This window comes from Dromaius novaehollandiae, chromosome 15, assembly GCF_036370855.1.
Source record: "Dromaius novaehollandiae isolate bDroNov1 chromosome 15, bDroNov1.hap1, whole genome shotgun sequence".
Classification (NCBI taxonomy): Eukaryota; Metazoa; Chordata; class Aves; order Casuariiformes; family Dromaiidae; genus Dromaius; species Dromaius novaehollandiae.
Window position 1 is genome coordinate 20,079,841 of NC_088112.1, and position 14,965 is coordinate 20,094,805.

At 60.1% G+C, this 14,965-nt stretch overlaps 1 protein-coding gene and 1 long non-coding RNA gene across 6 annotated transcripts in view; both read right to left on the reverse strand.

Annotated features, from left to right (window-relative positions):
* The window catches only part of JADE2 (jade family PHD finger 2), a 49,391-nt gene extending 40,660 nt beyond the window's left edge, over positions 1 to 8,731 (reverse strand). The window contains exons 1-4 of one of the 5 annotated variants that reach the window (XM_064521122.1): positions 8,599 to 8,731; positions 8,472 to 8,521; positions 4,202 to 4,259; positions 3,377 to 3,462 (exon numbers count right to left, since the gene is read on the reverse strand). In XM_064521122.1, coding sequence (XP_064377192.1) covers positions 3,377 to 3,462; positions 4,202 to 4,259 — 144 coding nt within the window. In that variant the 5' untranslated portion in view covers positions 8,472 to 8,521; positions 8,599 to 8,731. Of the gene's footprint in view, positions 1 to 3,376; positions 3,463 to 4,201; positions 4,260 to 4,353; positions 5,367 to 7,382; positions 7,576 to 8,121; positions 8,251 to 8,471 lie in introns of those variants that run through there. The other 4 variants (XM_064521125.1, XM_064521123.1, XM_026118256.2 and 1 more) reach the window with 4 other exon arrangements.
* A 923-nt stretch (positions 8,732 to 9,654) lies between these two features.
* Positions 9,655 to 14,224, reverse strand: LOC135330038 (uncharacterized). Its single transcript, XR_010391776.1, has 3 exons — positions 13,476 to 14,224; positions 12,822 to 13,043; positions 9,655 to 11,047 (listed from the first exon to the last, which is right to left on the reverse strand). It is a non-coding gene; the product is annotated as an uncharacterized LOC135330038 (long non-coding RNA).
* Positions 14,225 to 14,965: the final 741 nt, after the last annotated feature.

Sequence of the window (14,965 nt, forward strand, 5' to 3'; positions counted from 1 at the left end):
CCCAGTTTTTCCGGGAGCGCCCCGATGCCGCGGGGATTGGGAAGGAGAGCAGAGCTGCCGCCTGGAAGCCTACCAACGGCTAATATGCCCAAATTGTGATCTAACTGCCACTTTGTTTTGAATTGTCTGGGATTAGGGTTGGGAAAAGACTCAATTATTCTCCTCCAACTCTTCTGAATTATTTATGAAAGCTAAATAAAGGATAAATTGGGCGCTGATGAACCGAGGACCCAGCGGCGGCGAGGGAAAGTCGCGCACCAGAAAACAAGCGATTTCCCCTCAAAAGGGCTGTCTGCGATCTCCTGCCTTTGGGACGCAGCCGGGTGCCGCGAGGCAGGAGCCAGTTCTGTCCCGGCCGGAGCCCCGAGCTCCTCGTGCATCAGTCCTCGCACCGAACCTACCTCCTCCGCCGGCCACTTCCCGCTCACGTGAAACCGGCGGCCGGGCAGGAGCGTTTCTACCCCTCAAAGCTTTAGCGAAACAAACCTCTCCGAAGCGCTCCGCGCTGCAAAGCACGGCTACAAAACGCAGCAGAAATGAAGCCTGTCGTTTGAAATCAAGCACGTGTCGAAAAGCAAAACGTTCTCATCGCTTCGAAAAGAGTCGCCTTTGGCCATAGGGTCTCTCAAAGCCTTCCTTAAAGCATGGAGAGCCCAGGGGCTAAATGCACATGGCATTGCACCATTAGGTACCTGCAGTACTGATCCAATGCCGTAATAATTACTTTGTAAAAGGGAAACAATATAAAGATGCAGGTGTTGGTTGAAAGGAAACTAAAAGGAGCAGCAAAGAGGGTCAAAGCACTATAAAAGGATATAAAGACATCCTTCCAAACACGGATGTCTGAGCAAGGAAAGCAGAAAATACTGTAAATCGTGTGAATTCGTGGTTTCCTCCTCTCAAAAAAGACAGGGTTGAACTAAAAACGATCAAGGGAAGGGTGACAGGGATGTCCAGCGAGACGAGCAGCTTCTCCACGAGGAGAGCCGAGACCGAGCAGGACCCTGCGGCTTCGAAGGAGCCGGCTGCAGGGGCAGCAGGCAGCTCTGCCGTCCCCGTGTCCCCAACACCCCTGGGGTCCGGGGCGGGATCAAGCTCGTGGCGGCACGGGGGGGTGACCATCGCCCTTGCAAAGGACGTCCCCGTGCAAGGGTGCTGCGGAACGAGGACCGGAGGCCTGGTGCCGGGGACGTGTCGGAGAAGAGCCCGGGCAGAGCCCTGCGACAGGCACAGATAAATGTAATCGCGCTCCCTGGCAGCAGCCTCCAGCGCGGGTGTTTACCAACAGCTCAGTACTTTTCCATGCTAAGAAGCTTGTTTTTCCAGATGCCTTGTGCTGCACGGCTTCGAGCGCGTAGAGCTAATCCCTCCTCGCAGAGTCTTTCATAATAAATGTCACCCCCTGACCTGGCTAACGACTAGGTAACACTAACGCCTTTGATTTTTTATCCGCTGCTCACACTGTGCCAGGGCGCGCAGAGGGGGGGCACCGGCTCCAGCCCACCTGCGGAGAAACGCGGAGGGCCAGGGAGCTCCAAGGTTATCCCTGGGTGCAAGTCACTGCTCCCCCCCCAGCCTGTCCCTGCAAATCACTGCAAATCACTGCTCCCCCCCAGCGTGTCCCTGCAAATCACTGCAAATCACTGTCCCCGCAAATCACTGCCAGTCACTGCTCCCCCCCCAGCCTGTCCCTGCGGCAGCGGCTCCCCCCAAACGTCGCGGTGCACTGGCACTGCCCACGTCCTCGGAGCTGGTGGAGCACGGGAAAGGCTGGGCCAGCTCTTCAGAGAGATATGAGCCATCTGCGAACCCGGAGCCCGAGTTACTACTTGACAAGGCTGGGCTGCTTCCTCAAACTGTCTGGGGCGGACGACCCGTGGGGTTTTCAACACCTAAAAATAGGTTTATTGCGCTTTCCGTGCCACCTTCCCATAGTTTCCATTCTCTGAAAGACTCCCCCACGCTGACGGCGGTAATGAAGAAGGCGGTATTCAGTACTTCCCGCGAAACAGTAACTTCACATGAAGCATTTCAGTGTTTCATGTGAAGGAAGTTTCACGGGGGTACGTCTCATGTTTTAAACTTCCAAGTCCTTGCTGCACCTGGTCCGTGTCTGAAATCCGTCAGCGCTCCTGCAAGAAACGCCCCAGGACTTCCCAAATCCTGCAGCGCTTCCCAAATGAAGGATCCTGAGCCCAGACTCAGAAGTGGATCTGGAGAGCGGGACGGACGTGCCAAAGGGGGCTTACGGGCAAGATCAGAAATGGTGTCGGCTGTGGAAGAGTTTGGAAGATGCTGTCCAAGAGGAAATCCATCAATCAGCGCTGACCAGCGAGGCCTCCTAAGCATCGCTCTGCGCCGCTGCCCGTGCCGGACCCGCCGTGCAGCGGCAGGCGATGCCGTGCCAAGCCCTAGGGACGGCCCGCGCTCGCCACACTCGTCTCGGGGCTTCACTCGGAGCCGAATCCAGCCGGACACGGAGCCCCAGCAGCAGCAGAGAAGATGCAGGAACTTATCGAGTTCCCGCTGCACCTTGCAGAAGACGGTCTGTGAGCCTGTGTGCTCTGGCCGAACGCCAGCGTGAGTAATTACACGCTGCCTCCAAAATTCCCCCGTACTTTCAGTTTAGCTACGCCGCTCCTGTTCACTTTCTGTTTCAGGTCTCGGGCGGCCTGGACACAGCAGCTGAGCTGTGCTCCGCTTCTGCTCTGCTTTGCTCCAGAGCTGGGCTCCACCGAGAACCGTCCGCCGTGCGTAACAGGGGGACGAGCCCGGCCCCAGATCGCACATCTCCCGGGCCGCGTCGCACCCGGCTCCGGTTTTCCCACCAGCTGTTGAAGAGCAGCAACGCCGGCATCTGGGTCTGAACCTCCTCCGCAAAATCCTGGAGTATTTTCGCTTGGAGTCTTGGCTCGGACTTGCATCCAGCAGCTTCATCAGCAGCCAGGTGGGCTCCCGGCTGACCGAAAAGCGTAATTCGCACTAAAGACAGAAACGCGTCTGTGCTGGCAGCGCAGAAGGACGATTCCCGACCCCGGAGGGTTTTGCTGGGCAGAGCGTGGCCCGGGCTGCGGCGTGGTCACCCGTCGGACGTGGCCACGTGAACCCGGACCGCGGAGCAGCTGCAGCTCGGCACTGACCACAGGAAAACCTCAAAGCCCGGCGCAGCCCGACGTGCAGTGCGGCGGTGCCCGCTCCCCGGGCCATCGAGCGGGAGACGCCTGCCGCGGGGCAGCTCGTGGCCGTGGGGCAAGGACCTGCCAGGCCGACCGGGGCTCCATGGGCAAAGCTGAGCTCAGCGAAAGCCTGGAGACCCACGAGCTTGGAGAGAGCGTGGAGACCCACGAGCTTGGAGAAAGCCTGGAGACCCACGTACCTCAGAGGGCTTCTTCTCCTTCTGCCTCGACCAGCCGGACTTGGTGTTGGGGATCTTGGAGCATCTCGACGCGGACGTGGTGTGACCTGCAGCGAGCAAGAGGGGAGCGTCACCCGCGGCAGAGGCCGAGCTTTGCACCTCCGCCCAGCGCCACGAGGGGATAAAACCCGCCCGGCTCAGGGAGGAGACCGAGCCAAGCCCCCTCTTCTCCAGCTCTAGGGTGGCACCACAGCCAGGGGGGACAACGTGCCACCACCGTCCCCGCTTGGCAGAGGCGTCAAAAAGGCGGCCATCAGCCAGTTTACAGCCATCCTGCAGGAGAGCATGTGTCAACAGCTTCCCCATCACCCGCAGCATGAAGACCAAAGCCCGGGAGAGATGAGGCCGTGCTGTCTAGTACCACGATTAAAACCGCCCCAGGCCCCAGGGCAGGGGAGGCGGCTAAGGCGGCTCGTGTCGGCAAGCCGCCGGGACCGGGGGATCGCGGGGAGCTCGGAGTGCCGCTTCCAAAACCAGCCCTGCAAAGCGCGGGGAGCAAACTCCCAGCAAGGCACAGGCGAAACTACCGCAACATCCCCAAGAAACCCAGAGCAACGGGTGGGAAACTACCGACTTGAGGCCAAACTATCCCTTCTCCGCATCAGCCCCGAAGGCGAGGAAGGGTCCGATGCTGCCCTGACTCCAGGCAAACTCCCCTTCCCACCAGCACCGCGAGGTCCCGCGCTGCCGAGCTCCCCCCACTCCCGCCCGGCAGCTCCGCAACGCTCTCCCGCCGGGGGCGAGTCGCCCGGTGTCCTGCCCAAAGCCTCGAGTTAAAGCTCTTACTGTCGGTGGTGTCCGAGTTGTCACTGCTGATCGAGTACTTCCGTCGTTTTTCTTCCATCTGTAACGACAGAAATTGAACATTGCACTTAATGCTCGGGAAACGCATCCCGGGGCCGAATCCCCGCTCGCTCCCAACGCCGGCGCGTACTCACCCTCCGGCCGCGAGCCCCCCGGGGGCTTCAAAAACGGGAAAAAACAATTTTCATGGGGGGGTTTCTGAGCTTTAGGGGTGCATTTCTGCACCGGCTTCCCCTGCTCCCGGAGGCCCAGCAGCAGGGGGGCCGCGGGGGCCGGCAGGGCAGGGCAGGGGGTCCCGCACCCCCCGGCACCGCTGCCGGCTGCGAGCTGCCGGAGCGGCCGGAGCCGGGGTGGAAACTCCGCGGGGGAAGTCCGGGCAGCGGCGAGGGCGGGAGGACGGCGGCGTGCAACCCCGCCGGGGTTTCACCTCTGAGTCAGCTCCCCGCGCGGCCGCCGGCTGCTCCCCGAGGCTCCTGCTGCCTCCGAGCCCCCCTCCGCCCCACGGCAGCGGGGGTTTATCGCACCGTTATAAGGCACAACACCCCAAAGCCCCATGAACACTTCAACCATCGGTGCCGGGGAAAGCACTGCCCCGTCAAAACGCGATTAAAAACGTTCCTTGAGAACACGGCAATATCAATACTTTCCTCCAGCGACTCGAGGGGAAACAGATGTTATTAAACCACAGCCGTGCTCCGAGTAGCCGTTAGATTTTGCTTGGGGAAAATGATACCGAGGACGGATTTCAATGCAGTTTGCTTGGTTTTAGCGGAGATGCTACATGCGCGTTTGAAAGGGGCAGAGAGGCTCTGGAGCGTGACGGTGGAGCTGCAAGCTCATCACTTCGTGGCCTTCCTCGTCACCGAGATTAAATACACCAAAGGCAAGGAGGGGAAGAAGTCGGAGCCGAGCATGCGCTCATCGTCCCTTAACCGAACCCGGTCCCTGCGTCCTGCCCCCGGCAGAGGGGACCACAGCTGGCAGCAACAGGAGCAGCAGTCGCACCGTCCCGCAGCCCCAAGCGGGTCGAGGCACAGGTGGAGCAGCGGCTCTGCTCAACGAAACTGCTTTGCACGGCTTGGAGCTTCCCCGGGAGCATCCCCAACCGCATCCTCCGAGACCATCCCCGGGAGCATCCCCAACCACATGCTCCGAGAGCATCCCTGGGAGTATCCCCAACCGCATCCTCCGAGAGCATCCCTGGGAGCATCCCCAACCGCATCCTCCGAGAGCATCCCCGGGAGCATCCCCAACCGCATCCTCCGAGACCATCCCCGGGAGCATCCCCAACCACATGCTCCGAGAGCATCCCTGGGAGCATCCCCAACCGCATCCTCCGAGAGCATCCCCGGGAGCATCCCCAACCGCATCCTCCGAGAGCATCCCTGGGAGCATCCCCAAGAGCATCCCCGAGTGCATCCTCATGCATCCTCCAAGGGCATCCCTGGGAGCATCCCCTGAGCGCATCCTCCGAGCAACACGCACTATCCCCTGCTCCAAATTAAATTCTGCCTTCAGCAAAGGGGGGTGTCGATGAACTCGGCCCCACGACACGCAGCCGCGGCTCGGGTGGAGGACGACACGCGGCAGCACACGCAAAGAGGGAAGGTTGGACCAAATCCGCTGGGACCGAGCAGACCCTTGCACAAAACGGGTGACTTCCAGGCAGGGCCAAGACGATGCTGCTTCCTTCGCGCATCACTGTGCAATTGTAAAGTCCCTACAAAACGTAGCCTGCGCTTCAGCATTAATCCTCTGTTTACACCGAAAGCTAATGTCACCTTTAACTGACCCGCTCCCCACATGGCATCACTATTAAACTCATAAACAAATACCAAAAAAATTTGTAATACTTTGGAAAGGTCACCCTTAGGTCAAACTTGGCCTAAAATCTAGCTTTTACAGAGCCAGAAACCGGCAGCAAGGTTTCTACGTACACTTAAAAAATTCAAACAGAAACAGATGTGGGTTTCTTTTCCAAGGAAATGCGCATCCCCGGAGGTGTCTGCACCTCCGGACGGCTTTGTCCGGCCTGATGCGAAACGACCGCCCGGGATGGCCCTGCATCAGCCCATGTGCATTTAAATCGCCGGCCTTGGGCGAGTTAGGCGGGGGTTTGGTGGCAAAATTAAGCTCCTGCCCTGCGGCTACCTGGTCCCAAGCACGGCAAGAGCTCGGCTGGGCAAGGAGCAGCCGGCCGCGCTCCCGCTGCCCACGGGGGTCCCGCGTGGAGCTGCGCGAGTGGCAGCGAGCCGCATCCCCCGGCGCTCGCCCGCGTCTCCGGGCATCCCGGCATGACGGGCCCTGGCGCAGGCGAGCACCAGGCGCCGGGTCGCGGGCTCCGCTCGCGAGCTGCAATGAGACTGCAGAAAAACCACTTCCCTGTTTGCTCTGCCGGCGCCGAGGCGGGCGCGCGGCGCGGGAAGGCTGCCCCCAGCGGCACGGCACGCCGCCCCGCCGGCCTCCACCGCCGCCCGGCCTCCGCCCGGGCCTCGCCGCCTCCGCCGGCTCCCACCCGCGGCCCACGAGGAGCCGGGGCGGCCCAGCGCCGCTTCCCGCCCGCCTTCACCGTTCCTGGGCTCCGACCGGGAATGAGAGGCAACAAGTCCTCGGGGAGCGGCTCCCCGCCGAGCATCCCGGCCCGGCCGCCCGCCGCGGGAAGGGGCTCCCCGCCGGGGATGCGCTGCCTCCGCCGAGGACCGCGGCGGCCCCGCGGAGCTGCCCTTCTCCCGCTGCCGGGGGGGCCAACTTAAGCCTGGTTTAAATTTAAACCAGCCAAGCCCGGTTTACTTCCGGTGCTGTGCATCTGTCCGAGCCTGGCAGGGGATTTTCTCCTCTGTCGCTCACGTTTCTGACGGCACTTTCCCTTTCCGACCCGCGCCGGTTTCGCCCTCCCGTCGCCCGCTCTGCCCCCCCGGCGGGTCCGGGCCCGGCTCGGGGAGACCGGGGCGACCTGGGCCCCGGCGGCCGCCGCGGTCCCGCGATCCCGAGCACCGGGGTCGGGACCCGGCGGGTCCCCCGTCCCCAACCGCCCCAGCCCGGCACCCGCATCTCGCCCTCGTCCGCCGCAGCCTCCCGGGGGGCTCCCGCGCCTCCCCGCCTCCGCTCCCAGCCTCCGCTCTCCGAAACCGGCCTCGCTTTTCCTGGGAAAAACAAACCTAACCTCTGCTTTAACCTTTCCGCCGGCTCCTCCCGCCTCCAGCTCCGGCTTAGTCCAACCCCGGCGGCCGCCGAGCGCCCCGAGGCCCGCGGCAGCGGGGCGCCGACCCCCCCGCCGCCCATTCCCCCCCCCCCCCCAAACCCCGGGCCGGGATTCAAACCCGCGGGCGGCGGCGGGGGAGGAGCCGCGGCCGCGCAGCGCAGCGCGGGGGGGGGGGGGGGGGGCCGCGCGGGGCAGGTGGCGGAGCGGAGCGGGGGGGGCCGGGGGGGAGGCGGCCTGCGCGGAGGCTGCGCGCGGCGCAGGGGGGCGGGAGGGCGGCGAGGAAGCAGCCGCGGAGCGGAGGCCGCAGCGCGGAGGCCGCCACGCCCCCGCGCCCCAGCGCGCTGCGCAGCCCCAAAACAAGCCGCCCCCCCCCCCCCGGAGCGGCTGCGCGCCCCCCGCCCCCGGGCCGCTCTGCCGCAGTCATTAATTTGGGGCATAATAATGATAATAATAAAAAAAAAAAGGGGGGAGAAAAGGGCGAGCGAGGGAGGCGGCGACCCTTTAAAAGTTGCTGTTTACAGCAGCGCCGCCGCCCCCGTGCGCTCCGCGCCGCGCGCCCAACATGCGCAATCCGCCGCGCAGCCCCGAAATACATAAAAGGGGAGGGGGGGGAATAAAAGGAGGAAACGCGCAGAAACGCGGGGCGGGGGGGGGCTGCGGAACGGCGACCCGCCGGAGCCCCCCCCCGCCCATCCCTTACCTCCGCGGCGAGCGTCCTGCGGGAGTTGCGCCGGCTCGCGGCGGCGGCGGCGGCGGGAGGAGGGCGCAGGGGGCGGGCGGCGCTCCGCAGCCTCCCCGCGCCCGCGCTCAATCCGCGGGCAGCGCCGGGCGCCGCGCGGGGGGGGCCCGCGCCCGCCGAGCCCCCGCCATGGGCGCGCAGCGCTGCGCGCCGCCTTCCCGCGCACGGCCGGGGGCTTCTCCACTTTCCGGAGCGGCCGCGGACAGCGCTGCCCCCCCGCCCCTTTCCCAAAATCCCCCCCCCCCCCCGCCCGCGGGCGCGCAGCGGCGCGGCCAGGTGCGGCGGCCGGGCGCCCCCCGCCCCCGCTTTACCTCGGCGGCTCCGCGCCGTGCACAGGCGTCCGCTGGGCTGCGGCTGCAACCTTAAAAAAAAAAAATAAGCTTATACTTTAAAAAAAAAAAAAAAAAGCAGCCTTTTGGCGCCATATTAATGACGTACTTAAAATTTGCCATTTCTCCTGCGTCAAAAAGACGTTTCTTGCCCATCGCGGAGCGGCGGCGCGGCCGCGCTGCCCCCCGCGGCGAGCGCCTTGCGCGGGCGCGGGGCGGGCGGGCGCCGTGGGAAGCGCCGCCGGCGCCCGCGCAGCCTCCGCGCCCCGGCGCGCACCTCGCCGCCCCGGGGGGGGGGGGGGGGGGAAGCGCCCGGCCGCGCCGCCGCCGCCCCCCCCCGCCCGCCGCGGAGCCGCCCGGCCCCTCCGCGCCCGGGCGCGCAGGGTGCGCGGCGGGACGGTGCAGCGCCGCTTGGGGAGGGTGCTGTAGCGCCGTCGGTTGGGATATTTGGGGCCCGGTTTGCCCCAAAAGGGGTTGTTAAAAACACTGGGGAGAAGGGGACGGCGCGGACCCCCCCGCCGCGCTGCCCCGCTCCCGCTCCCCGTGTCATCCCCCAAACTTGGGTGAATTGGGCTGAAAGTTGCCGTCTCGTGAGGCTGTGCTGCATATTTGCTGAAAACCACTCAAAATCCTTTGGCTCTTCCAAGAAGGGGAGGAAAACAACATTGCTTTGCTCATTTGGGGAGTTTTCCTTTTTTTTACTTTTTTATTTTTTGGGCCGTGGAGGTGGAAACGGGGTCTTGAAACGGGCCGTGACGCAGCCTCTTGCGGTGCTTCCGCTAAACCCACCCAACGTAACTGGTCCTTGAAAAGCAGCAGCTCCGGACGCGCGGTGCAAGTGCCCGAGTCCGGCTGCTGGAGTCCCCGAAAAGCCCGCTCCAGCCGGCCGCGGCCCCGAGAGCCGGCGACGACCGCGTTTCCCATGTTCCGGGAAACGCAGGCGTTACCCTTCCCGGACGGAGCACCCTAAATTAGTGGCAACTTCGGACCTTACCCGTCCACGTGTCACCCTGGCCCTGCACGGGGGCTGGGGAGGGTTAAGGTGCCCGAGCACGGAGGCAGCATCGTGGGAAGCACCGTAGGAAAACACATCCGTCCATGGGACCGAAGCGGCACCGCCGAGCACCTCGTGCCCCGTGCGAGACGCAGGTAGAGCAGGGAAACAGCATCCGACCGGGCAATTAAAACCTCGCTGTGCTCCAACAAAAGGCCATTTATTAAGCTGCACGGGCAGGCGGGATTCTGGCATTGCTTAATTTTGAGTACTTTCCCTTGCAGCATTGATCACGCACTTAACAGATTTCTGGCTACCATATATGCGCATTTATACCAAATACCTACACAAACACGTATATGCAACACACGCAGCTAATATGCACCGAGATAACACTGGATGGATGCTCCTGCAGAAAGGTCACGTATATTAACTGCACGGTGCCCCGTTTACGTAGCGAGACATTTATGCAACGCTTATGAAGAGCTGCGGCAGGGTGCTGTCAGTCGGCGTTCGCTAAGAGGAGAAATAAATCTAATAATAAAAACAAAAAAGCGTTTTGGAAGAACCAGCGCTGCACGGATCCCCCGAAAGGGCCGGATTGTCTGCACAACAAAGCCTCAGCTGATCGGTGCTAAAATAAGCCGTTATGCAACAAGTAGGAAACATGAGAAACATGATCTCCGGGGAAGAAACCAGCCGCGTCTCATCCTCCTTCGCCAGCGCGTCTTTTTGCATACCTAAAGGAATAAAACAGGTAACCTTTGGGTGACGGGCACGTAATTAGGATTAACAGATGTTTTTAAATGAAGGGTTTAGCCTTCGTTTAAACGTCCCCCGAAGTGCTGCAGAGCGCGGTGCTCGCGTTTCGCGCTGCCGCTGCCCTCGGGACGAGCGCGGTGCCGCCGTACCAGGCGTAAATACACTGATTTTTGCAGGGAATCGGCTCACCGAATATCAGCGATTACAGAATTAACGCAGCCGCGAAGGTGAGCGCGTAGCCGGGGCGAAGCGGGGGGCCGCACAGTGGTGACCCTCCGATGGGACATTTCAGAGACACCCCGCAACCCGAAAATGGGGCAGGGGACTCACACCTGCTATTTACTGCCCTCGATACCCTCTTCTGAGGCCTCTCGTAGGTGGAAGGAGTCAAAGAAATCTCAGGGCTACTTTAATTTATGGCAGGGACCAGCTGGGCGCTCGGCCCTTGCAGGAGCAGCGCGAAGATGCCGAAAACCTCCTTGCATCCGTAGGGTTGTCCAGTGCTCAGCCGCAATCGTGAAATTTGCCTTCTATTAAAATAGGTGTTAATCTGGAGAATAGCAAGCAGATGCAGTCGCAGAAGAAGAGAACAAGCTCTGCTCTAAATTGCAATAATAATCATTCCCATCTTGCAGAAGGCACCGCCGCGTCGTTACGTGAACGCACCCTTCTCCGTTCCCCGTTGTCCCACGTAGTCCTCTTCCTCTCCGAAACGAGGGAAAAACACGGTGCCTGCGGGAGGAGAGAGCTCGATGTGGCAGAGCAGCGGGGAGCGAGGTTCGTTTGGGATCTCCGTCACCTTCTGTAGCCAGAAACGTGGTACCAAAATAAACCGTACAGAAAATGAGAGCTGCGACGTTACGAATGACCATCCCTCGACGGGCAGCTGCGATATTTTTCTAAGAAACAGATTTTGTCCCTCCAGAGGGGTCACCTGGAAAGACCGCGGCCGAAGCAGCTCCGCGGGAAGATGCTCGCGGGCACCGCAGCCCGTTCCCATCCCTTCCTACGGACACATCGGACTTTCTGCGGTAACCGCAGCTGGGCGAGGAGCTGCCGAGGCGTTTAAAAGCGAGCATCACCATGGACCTGCTTAATGACGGTGCTTTTAAAGGCCCAAATGTACAAGATGCCTGGCTCTTCCTCCAAAGGCTGCTGGGGATATTCGGTATTTCCATGGGACAAGGGACGGCTCACCCCAAAACCCCTTTTTCCGCGGGTTCCCCCCAGACCTCCGGTTCACAACCGCGTCGGCTCTGCCACTCTCTTTCCCGGGAGTTTGAGGGTGTGAAAAAGCCATTTCCATTTCACTGACTGCGTTCCCAGGGGGAGAATTTATGAAAGTGCGAGTGCATAATTTACTGCCTGACAGGATAAAGATGGTATCTGGTTTTAAAAAAATAGTGTACCCTGAAAAACAAAATTGCCGGAACAGACATTTGTTTTCCATAAGTACCATATTTTAGAAGCGTTTAATTTAGTTTAGGAGCACCGTTAAAAATATAGGCACCGTAAATTGCAGCTGTATAACACGATATTTATCAGATAATGTCACTGAATAGGCTCCTGTTGCAATATAAATGCCAAGGCGTTCATACAAAGTAAATGTTGCAGCGGAGCGCTTTATTTTCAGAGTGGAAACCCATTATCTCATGCAGAAGTCGTAACGAAAACGATAAGGGTTTGCTCGTGGGGTTAGTTTTAACCACATGGGGGTCGACACGGCTGCTCCATCGCCCCAGCGATGTTCCCAAGCGGTGAACCCATCCCGAACGCGGGACGAGGACGGGGGACAACCCAATTCGGAGAGAGCTGAGAGCAGCCCAAGGACGAGCAGCTGATGATGCATTTGAGGAAAAGACAAAGATGGAAAGTGAGGGTTTTCTTGAGATTTACAGCGTCGCACAGTATTTATTTCAAGAAAACTCATCACTTCTAAGTACCGTCAGAACCCGATACAGCATGTTAGAAAAGTGGCACCTGAAATTTCTCTCCTAAAGACCTATTTAGTCACAGAAATGCACGATCTGGTTTTCCAGGTAGGGAGCATCCAGCAGTTCCCATTGGTTTCTCCAGGGTTTGGATCAAGCTGTGCATGTGCAGCACTGTTTATTAGTACAAGGGGCTATTAGGGACGGTGAAGAAGATTTTGGACCCGAGATCCGCACCTCCTGCTCCTCTGAGGTTTGGAGGCATCGCTCGAGGCTTTTTGCCTCCTGTTAGGCTAAAACTAGGCTCACGCAAACCGAGCGCCTTCCCGCGCAGGCTGCACGCCGCCGAGGCCCCCGAGCCCTCCCTGCTTTCCCCACGCGCTGCCGGCCCGTGGCTCCGTCCGCAGCCTCTGCCGAGCCTGGGAAGCGCAGATTATCTGGATAACCCACATTTTATGGAATTTGTAGTTAGTAGTAGTGTTTTTCTCACCAAACTTCCCTCCTTCCTCGCCAGAGCAGCAGTGCCCACCATGCACTGCTCGACTGGGTATTTCATCAAAAGCAGTTTATACTGGTGAACGTGGAACTGGAAATGCGCTATTCTGCAGGTATAGTAAAATAATTTAGTATAGTAAAATAAATCACCTGTACATATGAGAAGCAGCTGGCTGGAGGGATGGAGGGACAGCTGATTAACTGGCTCGCCAGCCTCTGAAGCGGAGTATAACACAGCAGCAGCAGCACGCATTTCTGGGCAATATTCGGAAGAAAATACTCCGATGCCAGCAGCTCCTTGCAGAGGGGATCCCACGCTGGGGGCAGCTGGAGTCAGCCAGCACAAGGCAGAAGGACCTCGAGGCCGTGCACCTTATTTATAAAATATCACAGCAAGGAGAGAGGGTGAAGACTCATCAAATCATTACGTTGGCCGCCGTTCGGGAGGGAATGGCAGCCCCTTCGCAGACCCCGGCGCAGCGGCCGCGGGGAGCACGTAGGACGGGGACAGGTCCTCGTGCAGATCGCTGCGAGCACCCAGGCAGAGCTGATAAACCTCCCAGGGCAGCTGGAGGCTGCTCCATCCCGCTGCGCTGCAGAGGAGGAGGAGGAGGAGGAGGAAGAGCTTCGGGATGACAAGGGGAAACCTAAAAGCTCAGCAGCGCGCGCAGCGAGCAGGGCCGACATGGGCATCGCAGAAGTCCCGGGGGTTTCCAGGGGGACACGTGGCAGCATCCTGGAGGAGAGGGGGCCGCAAAGCCCGGGGACATCGGTGCTGCCCCAGCGCCGGGCTGCAGCCCGTACCGGTGACGTAAGGACCCGACACGGAGGAGCCCGGCTCTGGCCGCGCTGCGGTATTCCCCCAGGTGCAAAACACGACTGCAGCGTAAAACCGAAAACTGAAGCAGCCTGGTGATTCCCCGGAGCACACGCCTCTCCCGTCCCCTCCTCAGCGAGGCAGGGACCGGCGTTGTGGGGTCTGAAAGAGAAACTGAAAAAGCCTTTAATTAATCCCTGGAGGCTGGACTGTGCCAGATACGGACAGGATTTCTGCTCTGCCGCCTTTTTGGAGAGAAGCAATGATGCTCTGCTGGTGCAGCAGCCTGCAGCCCCGCGAGGAGCACCCGGATCCCCCGGCCCCCCCGGACGCAGAGGTCCGGCAGAGACGGTTCAGGCTTTGGGGAGCTTCTCCCTGGTGCGAGGAAACTTCCCGAGCTCGAGGTCAGGTCCACGTGTCCCCCACCCCGAAGACACCAGGGTTATGCAACAGCCGGGAAGTCACTTCTACCAGACCCAGTTCAACGTGTGAGATTAAGAGCACGGAAAAACAAACACTGCTCCTGGATGGAAAGCGCTGGCACTGGCCCGGCCGATGCTTTGTTTGGACAAGGGCTGTTAATAGGGTGTCTCTTATTTCCACGAGCCAGTCGGGGCAGGATACAAAATGTGCTGCTTTCTCTGCAGGGCTGTAGCACGGCTGTAACGCGGCTAAATGCTCCGCTCGCTAAAGAGCTGACTTGCGCAGTACGGAGTGAAATACAGAGCGCATGCCGTTTTCACAGCGATCTGTAACGGGCAGAGAAGTCAGGCCTTCTGCTTCGGAAAACGCCCCGGAAAAAAGAAATCTTAGCTTGCAAAGGCAGAAGAGCACCACATAAGAGCTAGGCTGGCCCCGCATCCGACCTGGGAGTCCCCAACTCCCTAGGAAAGAAGGATGCAGATGTGGTCAGGGGAGCGATCTCAGCGTTATCCGAGGGACGTCCGCAGGGCCGGGGCGGTGACGTTCGCTCAGTGCCACGCACCTTTATATAGAGATTATAGACAGCAATAGCTAAAACATAGTAACAAGAGACTATGGAGTTTGATAACAGCTAAGGGAGAACCTGAGGCTGGACAGAAAATAGCAATAGCAGCCTTGCATGTTCAGCTGTGGAAAGGACCACAAGACTTGAGCGCATGCGGTACATCTCCCTTTTCCTGGCTGCTCTGTGCAGAGCTACGTCTGCTGCTGAAGCGCGGAGCTGCAGACTGCACTCCACCTTGATTCCGGTTATAGAGCAGTGGTAATTAAACCTCTAGAGCATTAAGTTACCATTTTAACCAAATGCCTGGATTTTATCTTGATGGGAAATTGTAAGAGATATTCAGATTTGCACAGTAAATAAACTATATTAGCTGTTTCACAAATCACGCGTTTCCTCAGCTTACATTTGAAAAAAAAGCTCTACCAGTTTCCTTTTTCCCTTTTGCAAGTGCACACGTGGCAGAAGCACTGGCAGCTCCTGTACCCTGTT